Below are 11,188 nucleotides of genomic sequence, written 5' to 3' on the forward strand. Positions count from 1 at the left end.
TGAATGTGCTTGAACTTACAACCTGATCAGCCTATTCAATTTCAGGACCAAGGGCATTCAGAGAAACAGAACATATTAGAGGGTGAGCTTTTAGTGACAGTTCCCGGTAGTGCCTACTCTGTAGGAAGAGCCACAGGTACTGGAAATGAAATATTAGACGAGCCCGAAGCTTAGTAAGAAGATTCCTACGTTGTACAAGCAACTGCTAGCAGCATCTAGTTTGAATATGCTCCATTCATGCCAGATGAGTTTGGTATAATGTTTGAAGAGTTATGACTAAGTTTTTTAGAAGAATTTTGCCATTTTAGTCTATCATCATCTTTTAGCAGTTCTTTTGTGGCTTCTCTGGAGGATGATTACTGGAAGTGAAAATAAATCCCCAGAGGATGGATGCTTTGAAGATTTCCCGTAGTGTGAAGCATCTGCAAGCAGAATCCAGTTCAGTTGTCATCCAACCAATCCCACCTGTTGTTCAGCTGTACAAATAGTTGTAATTAATTTTTTGATAGAATTATCTGTAAACTGAGCATTCCTTGCTACTCAAGGAGATAGGGTTGTCCTGTCCTGTCTTGACATTCAACTTGCATCCTATTTGTTTCAAGATAGGCTGTAAATATCAGATTTAGAAAACCTGGAGATGATTGAGTTAGAATAAAAAAAGACTACTTAAGGAAAATGCCAACTAGCCATGGTTTATCTTGTGTTCGGTATGACAGGAAAATATGATCCCCCCCGGCTGTTGGGAAAATTTTAAATCTCAACGTGAAATGTGCTTTCATTTTCTGTAGCATCGAAGACATATGGCCACAGATTCAAATCAGTGTTGCTGGTATTAGCGGCTGGTTATGTAAAGTCAGCATATCACTCAAGTTGGGGAAAGGTCAAATTTTGTTCGAGTTCTCTTACGCGCATTCAGAGAAAAAAATAAAGCAGGGAAGTGCATATAACGTATGGGGGGAAAAGCATCATGACCGTATACAATACAAGCATGTGTTAAAATTGAGACGTGAACAAGAGACAGAGAGTAATATCCTTTCCACCCAACAAGTGTTCTTTTGGACACCTTGTGTTATTTTAAATTAAGTTAAATTAGTTTTAGAATTCAATGCCAGCTTTATAATACAGATCACTGAATTCTCACTATATTTCAGAGCTCTATCACGGTCCTCAAAACAGACCCAACGAAATCCATCTTTTATATATATATATATATATCTTGTGTCATTGAGTTGTCCCAAAAATGGTCCTCCATCAGTGATGCTCATTACTCAATCTGGTAAAGTGTATACCTGCCTCAAGCCAGCTTCAGTGGAAGCTCCTGTGTGAGAAATTCAGATTTAGAATAATCTCTAAACACGCCTCAGAAAATTTTGGGTGCGCACTGAAGAATATGTCCAGCAGAAAAATAGAGCTCGATTGCAGGTGAACTCATGCTTCATCACCCACATTGAGGCAGCCAACTGAAAAGAAACGCTCTGCTCTATCAATGAAACTACTAGGGAATCTACTGTACAGCATAACAGTGTTAGTTTCTGAAGCCGGTAGGTTTTGCTTTAGAGCCATTTCTTCGCTCGCCTTCGTTGTTTTCCCATCTCTTTGGTTCCTCATCTTGCCATTTCTAATGCTGTTTACCAAACTGCCAGCTTTTCCCAGGTAAGCTCTAGCACTCCTGGCATTGTTGCGGCTAAATCTTAGGGCACTCTCCACTTGAGGCTTTTTACATTCAGGACCCAGCAGATTAATTTCACTAGAATCGTCCCCCATTGAATTGTCTAAAGTTGAATTGGACTGAACAGAAGGCAAAATGTTTCTGCAAGATCTTAACAACGAAAGTAGCATATCTATACTGATTTCTTGCTGAACCACACCCTTGTTCTGCTCAGACCCGTAACAGGCAGCAACAAGTGTTCCAGCCAAGACAGGCATTAAATCGGGGTCGCTGAAGAACACAAAAGGAAGATCGCACACCTGTCCACATCTCAATCATTAGGTTTTATCAGTATAATATAACGATGCTAGAAAAGTTCTGTGAAACGTTTCACTGACCTTGTGAAGGACAGTAGGACTCTTTCCCCATCGCAAGACAGCTTGATTCTCCAGGTGGAACAATGCAAAGTGACTAAGAAGCAAAAGAGATTCAAGTAGAAGCAAACCAACCTGAGACACATTAAATCAAATGCGCACGTATATTAGTTTAAGGCTTCCCTAAATGCTCAAAACCTAAATTAGCATACCTAATGCAGCCAAAATTCCATAAACAGAGTTCAATACATGGAATAAGTTGTTGCATGGAATAATACATTGCTAAAACATGGTAATCCACAAATTAATTGTAAATGTCCATACAGGCCATTCGAAAAAAAAAATACATGGAGCCTTCTTCACAGCAGTTGTAATTTAAATGTTCTTTACATGTATTGATGCACGAGTATTTGTCAGTCATGATAATAACCATCAAAAAGATGCTAAATCTGATTTTTTTTTTTTTTTTTGTGAACTTATTTCCTCAGAAATTTGTTTGGTTGTTTGGTTGTTTATATGGTACCATGGGGGTCCCACACAAACATTTAACTAGGACACGCGTGTTCATGGATCAATTAAGTGGCCAGTGAAAAGTGAGTGTGAAGAAAAAAAACATCCGGACACATCTGTCTTAGGCATGATTAACGTCCGTGTCCTTAATACAGCACCAAACATCAAATTACCTTATCACTGGCTATTTTCCACTTGCTGGTGCAATAGGAGAGTAGGAAACTCATCAAATGGAAGAATTCCATCTTCAGGTCTGACCTTGCCTGTGAGCAAAGCAGGAGAAAATAAGAGTCAGCTCGGTGTAAAAGAGTTCTTAGGGATGAATATTGCACAATTTTTTAGCAAATCATAATGAACGTAACTTTGAAATGCCACAATGTTAAAACAAGTCCATAAGTCGTAAGTAATATTAACAAACTTACCAGCATTCTTTGCATAAATTTGAGGTCCAAAATAGCCAAATTGTTCAGTACCTTCAGCACACCAGTTGCCACTTCTTCAAAATTAGACGGAAGGACATATGAGGCCTGAAACAGAATAGAAGTTGCCTTTACATAATTTTCTTAGATTACTTCAGAAAGAAGTTCTAGGGCCCATTGTAAGGTACAATGGAAAAAGTCCCCAGCAAGTTAATGGACAGCTACTTATGCAAAACTGCTGGAGGGTAGGACAGTATCCAAAGCTGCCACCCCCACCCCCCAGGGGATCTGTATTGTGTAATAAGATTTTAACTTGAAAAAGTTCTCAAAATCCTTATTGGCCACAAAATGGAACTCTGGGAATTGTAGAGAGCCTTATCATACCATTAAATCAGCAAATGAATGCTGGGGAATTTTCTCACCATTTATCACAAAATTGAGGTAAAATATATCAGAATGGTATATTACAGCTTAATCCTAACGACGGCTACTGGAGTTGTCGATAATAATTACTATATATCAACTGGCCAAAAATTTTAAACAAACCTAACACCAAAAAGGGGAGCAAAAATAATTCTGCAAAATATGTGCAGTCTAGCAACTTTTCAAAGTCAGCAAAGTTACCTGTTCGTTGGACAATCTATTGTTGGCCTGCAGTAGCACAGCTGTTAACAAAGACGGGAGACTGACAAGACCCGTTTCAGATATAGCAGAAAGAAGAAAAGACAATGGTTGATCCAATCTCAAAATGTTTTCACTCTTCTGTTCTGTAGTGACCGAGTGTTTCTCATCCTTATGACCTGCAAAAGGCTCCACAATCTCGTGAATTTGAGATTCATCTGCAGCATCTGTCTTGTTAGTGTTGGTCTTACACACCTCAACCGAACTGTCATTCTGCTCCTTTTCAGCGTCCTTGCCCATGGATGACACATTTTTTTTAGTTATCTCAGACAATTCATCTAATGGTCTATCCTCTGGTACATCTGGAAGATATACAACCGTGCTACCATTTAGCACTGATAATGGCGGTCTATTATCCCCACAAAAGTTAGTTACAGAAAAATATCCAGAATCAACAGACTCTAAAAGTGTAGCCTCATCACTCTTATTTCCTAAAGCCACTTCACCAGGACAAGATTCCCAGTCAATGGAACTATCAGTCTGAGGTCGGGATGTTAAAACCACCAACATATAGATGCTTAAGAGAATAGAAGAAGGAAAAGGTGAGCCTTCCACCTGTGGCCGATCATAAAGTGCAAAGAGATCCCGCAGCCGGTGAACAACTTGGTAGGCAACCAGTAGCTCCAACAAACCATCCCGCATTTGGAGTTGTCTTTCATCAGTGCTTATATGACCAATTATTGTCGTAACAGTCCATAAAAAACCATCTAGTACTTCAGAGATTGATTCAAAATTTTCAGTTGATGTTTTACTCGATGGAAAGTTAATATTACCCGGCACATTTAAAGAGGCTGCAATCTTTATATAGTTCTCAAGTGCAGCAGATAGCATTGGGATGATTGGGGGTAAAAGGTTCTGTGCAAGAAAATAGCTCCTGTTTGCAGCCACAGATAGAACCACCCTGAGAAGCTTCAAAAGGTGAATTGTCACCTGGCAAGCTTCAGGTTTTGATGTATGAGAAGCAGGCAAGGCAGAAGCAATAAAATCAAGTAAACCAGCTTGTCGAGAAGCTTGCAGCTCAGGGTCTTTTCCCTCCAAATACTAATCACAAAGAATGTGACCATGTTAAGTTAGGGAAAAAACTGTAATGTAGATTTATTACACCACTATCTTCCGCAGGATTAATGCATACAATGAACAGATTGCAAATTTTCAACGAGGTCCAATGGAAGGACAGCGTTGTCAACTATAACCACAGAAGGGAATAGAAGGAGCTGCCACAAGCAACTTGGGACATTTTAAATTTCACATTGACCAAATATATGAGCCTTTGGAATATATGTATCTCAAGGGCACAATCAACCTCACATTAGATATATAACAAGAAAAATGTTTCGGTGAAATTTTACTACATATCCTTTACAAATTGGCATGGCAGCCCATGTGGCAATACCATGTCAGCCACTAATCTAACATGGAGAGTCCACTTGTCTTGGATACCATGTAACCTCTTAAAAGTTAAAAACAATAAACCAATAATTTACAAAATACTCAAGGAAAAAAAAAAAAACTTAAAACAGAGGGATGTATGAGTGGCCACCCCTACCCAAACTAAAAAGAAGCCTCACAGCCGCTCCCTCACCAAACAGGGGGATGGCTGTGCTGCCATCCCATCCTTAAAACAGGAGTGTGGCTGCCACCTACCTTTTCTTTTAGGTTTTTTATTGCTTTAATTTTTTAAAATTTCTGTAAATAATTTGTTTATATATTTTAAAAGCTCACATGGCATCAAAAACATGTGGACTCTCCCCATGTCATATATCCCACGGGGGCCAACGCGATGTTAATTTGTAAATGATATGTAGTATAAGTTGTACCCCTAGCAACACTCATTAAAAAAATTACATTGGGAATGGCAGATAAGGGTTCCAGCCCAAAATCCTAGTAACAAAGCCATTAAGGCTATATTTGGATGCTGAGGTGATCTCATATGATCTGTGAATAGTAGTGAAAAAGTAGTGAACATTAATGAAAAAATAGTGAACTGTTTGTGAAGTGAAGTAGTCTCGCTTCGCAAACACAGCCTTGTCTTCAAATGCTATTCAGGACGTACTAGACAGCTAAAGAGTCAACTTTTTTATATGAATGCAAATGAGATAATTTCCTCTAAAAAAAACTCTGATCTCAGCAATTTTACGTGGCCAGCTTGGAAACATCAAAATAATCATGTGTATGGCTGCATAGAGCGAAACACTACTCTTAGACGTTAACAAAATCATTTCAATTAGTACCTTGATCATTTCTGCAATTATTAACCCTATACTTGCAGCCCCTTCTTTTCTAGCTTGCCGAAGTCTTTGAAGTTCTTGAAGCCACCTCCCAATTTTCATTCTTGCAGTTCCCACAGCCGTTCTATATCCAATACCAGCATTTTCAGCACCAACGGGAGGCTCAGGAAATTCATATTTAAGAGCCATAAGCCTTTGTCTAATTCTTTTAATCCTTCGCTTCAAAGAATGTTGCATTGTAACATTTCCCATTGCAAGAGCAGAACCTCCTAAGCCTGTAATGATGTTTGCTTGATAGTCTTCATTAACTCTACCCTGCCCATCCTTGATTACAGATCGGCGCGACAAAGGTGAAGGTTGATCCCTGAAATCCATAGAAGCTCTCTCTCGGATTTGCTCCAGGTAAAACTTGCGACGTTGTTCACTTTCACTAAGTCGCTCTGCAAGTTTCTGCGCCAGAAGTTCAGCTTCCTCTTGCTGGGCTTTCACTCTTTCCTCCTTTCTCCGAAGTTGTTCCATGGCCCTTGCTTCACGTGCTGCACTGGATGCTTTGCGCTCCTCTTCTCTCCTAATTTGAGCCTCTTCTTTCTTCCGCTGTGTTTCAGCAAGGCGTTGTAATTTCTCGGCTTCAATGAGTTTCCTGCGTTCTAACACAGCCTCTTCTCTAGCCATATCCTCTTTTTGTTTAGTTTTTATAACTTGAAGTTTTTCAGCTCTCCTCAACTCTGAATCATGAAGTTTCTGGCGCAATATAAGCTTTTTGTTTTCTTCATTTAAGGAAGTAATAAAACGAACCTCGTTAACTTTACTGCTTTCATCACCAGCTCTCTTCACAACTTGAGCTAGAAAAGCTTCATGCCGAGATTCACCACGTTGGTGGCGAGCAAACATTCCCTCTCTTAACTTCATATTGCGGACAGCTTGCCATTCATTTACCCGATTTAGTTTTTCTGAGTTACGCTGAAGCTTTTGAACTCTCTCATTCTCCAGCTCACTTCTAATTCTCATTGCCCGGGCATGCTTTTCTTCTGCTTCTTTTTTCAGATCAATAGCAGCTTTCTTCTTCTTCTTCTCAGGAGACATTAGTTTATCCCGCAATATGCGTGCACGCTCCGCACTTTTCCTGCTCATACCAGGAGAATGTGATACACGTGTAGAGACACGGAAAGGAGATGAAAGTATTTCCTCCCAATTCCTCTTCTCTTTCCAAGCATCCATGGATTTCCAAGGAGCTGCATTCCTCCTTTCCTTCTCCTTTTCTTTCTCTGAAAGAGGAATTTGTCTCTTAAAATGATCTGTAGATTTGGAATTTTTTTCAACAACACTTTCTGCCAAATTTTTTTCTTTTTTAGAAAGAAACCTATCTGCATCAGATCCAGGTTGTTCTCTCTTACTCTTTCCAGCAGTAAAAGCAGCAGAAATATCCCTAGGAGGTGGCCTAGAGGAACTAAATTCGGAAAAGGATGAGTTATGGGGAGGGACACGTCCATTTTGTACTAAGTTTACTTTGCAAGACCTGCCTGACTCAATATTCCGCTTTTCCCCAGTAATATTTCCTAGAATCAAATCTGTACTTGCACTCTGTCTTCTTGACTTTATTTGCGAATCCCTAGCATTGGGTGTTGCATCAGTTTTCTCAGATGATTTATTCAGATTATCATCAGACTGAAAATAACACTCGGACCCCAGGATTTTTGCATCATTAGATGTACACATACTAGCTCTTTCTTTTTGAATTTTCTTAAAAGCCTCAAGAGATGATGACAGTATCTCTGCTTTGTGTGTTGAAGTCGTCATTCTTCGTACCTGCACTCAACATCAAGTGGCTAGCCATATTGTATTGCAGAAACAGGTGGATAGAGACTTTTTAATGCTTACTAGGAAGCATTAGGGACCTTACACCAATTAAAATGCCAAAAAATTGGTATGATCTTTGAACCCAATACTTGCTCTAGTCCAAAACTACAGATCAAGCAAGCAGGTGCAAAGGCAAAGACAATTCAATCAGAAATTGAAAGAACATTCCATCACATTCATAGATTCAATTTATTGGAAAAAGATTACAAGACACCGAATTATTACAAGAATATATGGTCAGAAAACTTTTTTCCTCGGTATAAAAAATTATAAAAATCACTTTTTCTTCTGATCCTTCTTGGGATTTTGGACTTGGCATAATAGACTCAAAGAGATTCGTTAAACATAAGCACTAGCAAAACACCATCATAGCATCAAAATTTTAGATTTACCTTCTAATAAGTTTCTCTTGTTCTTTTTTATTCCAGAAGTTGATTTTTTCTCACAAAATCCTTGAGTGAGAGCATCAGCATATATCATGCCCAATAACAGACCTCGATGTTGTTTATTAACAGAATCCATAGTGACATGAGCATCCAATGCTGTTATGTAACAATAGAAATGAAAACACGAGCATGCTTACCTCCCATGAAAGGGCGTGTGGCCTGCGATGGTCACTCTTCAATGTGATTGGTGCCCCATCAATTAGCTGAGGAGAGGACCTCTTCACATTCTCAAACTCCTCCACTCTAGCATTTAGTTCTTTAAAATCAGATGCAGCTTCTTCAAGAACAAGAATGGCCTCTTTCATCTGTTCTACATCACATTCTAGTTCACACAGAAGATAAAGTTCGTCTACAGCCCTATTAAGATTCTCAAAGAGAAAGCACCAAAGTCGCTGCCTAAACCTTTCTTTGCTTTCACCCGTTTGACATTCTCCAAGGGAATTCCCAATCTGCATGCTTGAACTATCATCATGTATTGTATCTTCCGATGGAGCCCCTTGATCTTCAATAGGGTATGTGACAGTAGAGTCTCCTGATATTTCAGATCCACTCTTTTTGGGTGGAAATAACTCAGCATTTTGGTCAATTGCTGCCGCGCTTGAACCCCTGCTTGTCACCGGAATTTCAGAACTATCTGTGTCATCTGCGTCAGGTATGATGTCAGGTGCCTGAAGTTTGAACTCTATACCTACCACTTCAGCACATGAAAATCCAGTACTAGAAAGATCACCATTTACAGATTTCACGTGTTCAGTGTGTATATCCTTGCAGTTCGAAACTTCATCATCTGGATCAAGCTTTTGATCATTCGCAATCGGTACTTCTGCATCTTCTACAGATATACAGTTCTTTTCAGAAACCTCATTTCCACATATATCTGCATCTGCAGTTGCCACCAAGTTGTTGTGTTGGGGGTTAGCACAAGAAGCAACAGAGGAAACCACATAATGATTATTCACATTCTTCCTACAGGCATCCAGTTTATGACTTCCAATATCACCAAACTTTATACCTGCTCCATCAGTGTTTTCATGATGCAGGAGCAAAGCATCATCCTCTAGATCACCCCACTTGATTTTGTGAACAACATCAGGCTTGTCTTTTTGAGTAGTTTTCTCAATATCTCCAGTTCCACCATTCAAATTTGCAACAGGTAATGGAAGCAAATTAGGAGACTCATTATCTTGTTGGACTACACATTTGTCAAGAAAGAGCACGCCTTTTTTGTCTTCATCCAGGACAGGAATAGAATTTATAACACTACTTTGGCTACCTACAGCATTATTTCCCCCTGCCTTGGGAAGCTGGGATCTGCGCTTACCTCTTGAATTTCCATTATTTTCATTCAATGAGGGCTGAGAATGCAAAAAATTAGAAGGATTCTTTCCTGAGAATCCCCCAACCCAACTCTGTAGAGAGAACTTTGAACTACTTCTATGCTTCTGTACAAGAAGAAATTATAATAATATATATGCAGCTAAAGTATGAGAATCATATATAATGTGAAACCTTTAATAATGTAAACAAGGAAAAATGTAATAGAAAACGCATAGAACACAAAATAAACACTTCTGATAAAAAAAGGCACTTCTCATCCAAAAAGCAGGTAATGATAGTGCAATTGTGTACCTTGGAAATACACGTCAAGTCAAACACATTGCCGGCAAGGTTAAAAAGATTGTTCGATTGTGTTTCATGCATGCAACAATCTATTTTGAGTTAGACTCCTATATTTAGGGTAAGGCACATTTGCAAAACCCTCTGTTTTGTAAAGGAGGAAGAAATAACATCCGGGCCATTTTTGTTCCTCTATGACGTAGACAATGTCAAGGACTTTAAGCTCAAATAAATCAATGCATAACTAAAAATTTCACACCAAAAATACTTGTCAAAAAAAGTTAACAACAAAAATGAAAATGAAAAGCCCAACAGATAAATAAAAAACTTGAGATGCAATGAAGCAATTCGTAGTTACGAGTGGAAGTCACCACTTTCGTATCCAAGTCCCACTCACTAATTTCGCTTGAGGTGTTTTCACTTTTCCCTTTCCCAACTTTCATAACTATCAAGCGCAATCATTCACACTGATTTGGATAATGAAATCTGCGGTAGTTACCGGGACAATGCTTCAAAGAAAAGTACATTAAAATTATAATTTCGAATAAAAAACTAGCTAAAAAATAAATTTATTCAACCATATGCACGCCTTAAGAAATCTCAGCTTTCTGTTTCCTTTTCCTTTCCCACAGCTTTCTAAGAAAACCAAACAACAGCTAAATATATCTTTTTTACAAGGGAAGAAAATAAAAATAAAAATAAAAATAAAAAGCACACCAAATCAGAATAATGCTGATGACATTCATGGAATAAATTGAATACAAAAGAACACCTTTTTCACTTGGAACCATCCCGAGCCCTGATCATCTACTGCTTCCCCACTGTTCTCCATCCCAACTTGATCAAATATGAAAAAAATTTCTCACTCCCCCCCCCCAAAAAACGTCAATTACAACAAAGTATCAGTTATTCCCAAAAAAACCCACATAGAAAAAAAAAAATTCGTTTTATATACAAAATAGAAAATGCAAAATTTCGAATGATAGACGATCACAATTATTGAGATCGAAAGGGGTATTCGGAAAATTAGTGGTAGACTGGGGGAATCCGGGAACAATATTAGAATTTGTATTTAAAGAATCGGGAGGAAACAATGGGTTGCAGAAAATTTTCCTTGAAATGACCGCTATAGTGAGACAAGGAAGTCCCAGATAATAGAATTCCACTGGAACAGAAACAAAATACGGGAAATGCTAAGTGGGAGAGCGGGATTTAAGCTGTAAAAGGATCTTGAGGTAGAGAAGGTTTTTCTAGGGTTTTTGATTTGGGGGGAAATGGGAGGGAAAGGAGGTAAGGGTGTAGAGGGAGGGGAGTTTATACATGCGAAAAGAATGAAGAAGATTGTGAGTTGGTGACAGAGTACTAAAGTGATTTTACAGATCTGTCCTTTGTTGTTCTTTTTTTATTT

At 38.7% G+C, this 11,188-nt stretch overlaps 2 protein-coding genes across 5 annotated transcripts in view; one reads left to right on the forward strand and one right to left on the reverse strand.

Moving 5' to 3' along the window:
• The window catches only part of LOC108979869 (DNA annealing helicase and endonuclease ZRANB3-like), a 36,045-nt gene extending 35,372 nt beyond the window's left edge, over positions 1-673 (forward strand). For all 3 annotated transcript variants that reach the window (XM_035687567.1, XM_035687568.1, XM_035687569.1), the window contains one exon: positions 46-673. In XM_035687567.1, the coding sequence (XP_035543460.1) occupies positions 46-174 (129 nt within the window). In that variant the 3' untranslated portion in view covers positions 175-673. The remainder of the gene's footprint in view (positions 1-45) is intronic.
• A 301-nt stretch (positions 674-974) lies between these two features.
• LOC109002532 lies at positions 975-10,652 on the reverse strand. 2 transcript variants are annotated; one of them, XM_018980321.2, is made up of 9 exons: positions 10,553-10,652; positions 9,176-9,605; positions 8,301-9,046; positions 5,864-7,666; positions 3,576-4,673; positions 2,955-3,059; positions 2,706-2,795; positions 2,047-2,157; positions 975-1,968 (listed from the first exon to the last, which is right to left on the reverse strand). In XM_018980321.2, the coding sequence occupies exons 1-9, from the start codon at positions 10,610-10,612 to the stop codon at positions 1,429-1,431; spliced, it is 4,983 nt and encodes a 1,660-aa protein (XP_018835866.2). In that variant the 5' UTR covers positions 10,613-10,652; the 3' UTR covers positions 975-1,428. The 2 variants fall into 2 exon arrangements, with proteins under 2 accessions (XP_018835866.2, XP_035543463.1); XM_035687570.1 differs by having other exon boundaries at positions 8,301-9,605.
• Positions 10,653-11,188: the final 536 nt, after the last annotated feature.

Source organism: Juglans regia, chromosome 2 (assembly GCF_001411555.2).
Source record: "Juglans regia cultivar Chandler chromosome 2, Walnut 2.0, whole genome shotgun sequence".
In the NCBI taxonomy this organism is placed as follows: Eukaryota; Viridiplantae; Streptophyta; class Magnoliopsida; order Fagales; family Juglandaceae; genus Juglans; species Juglans regia.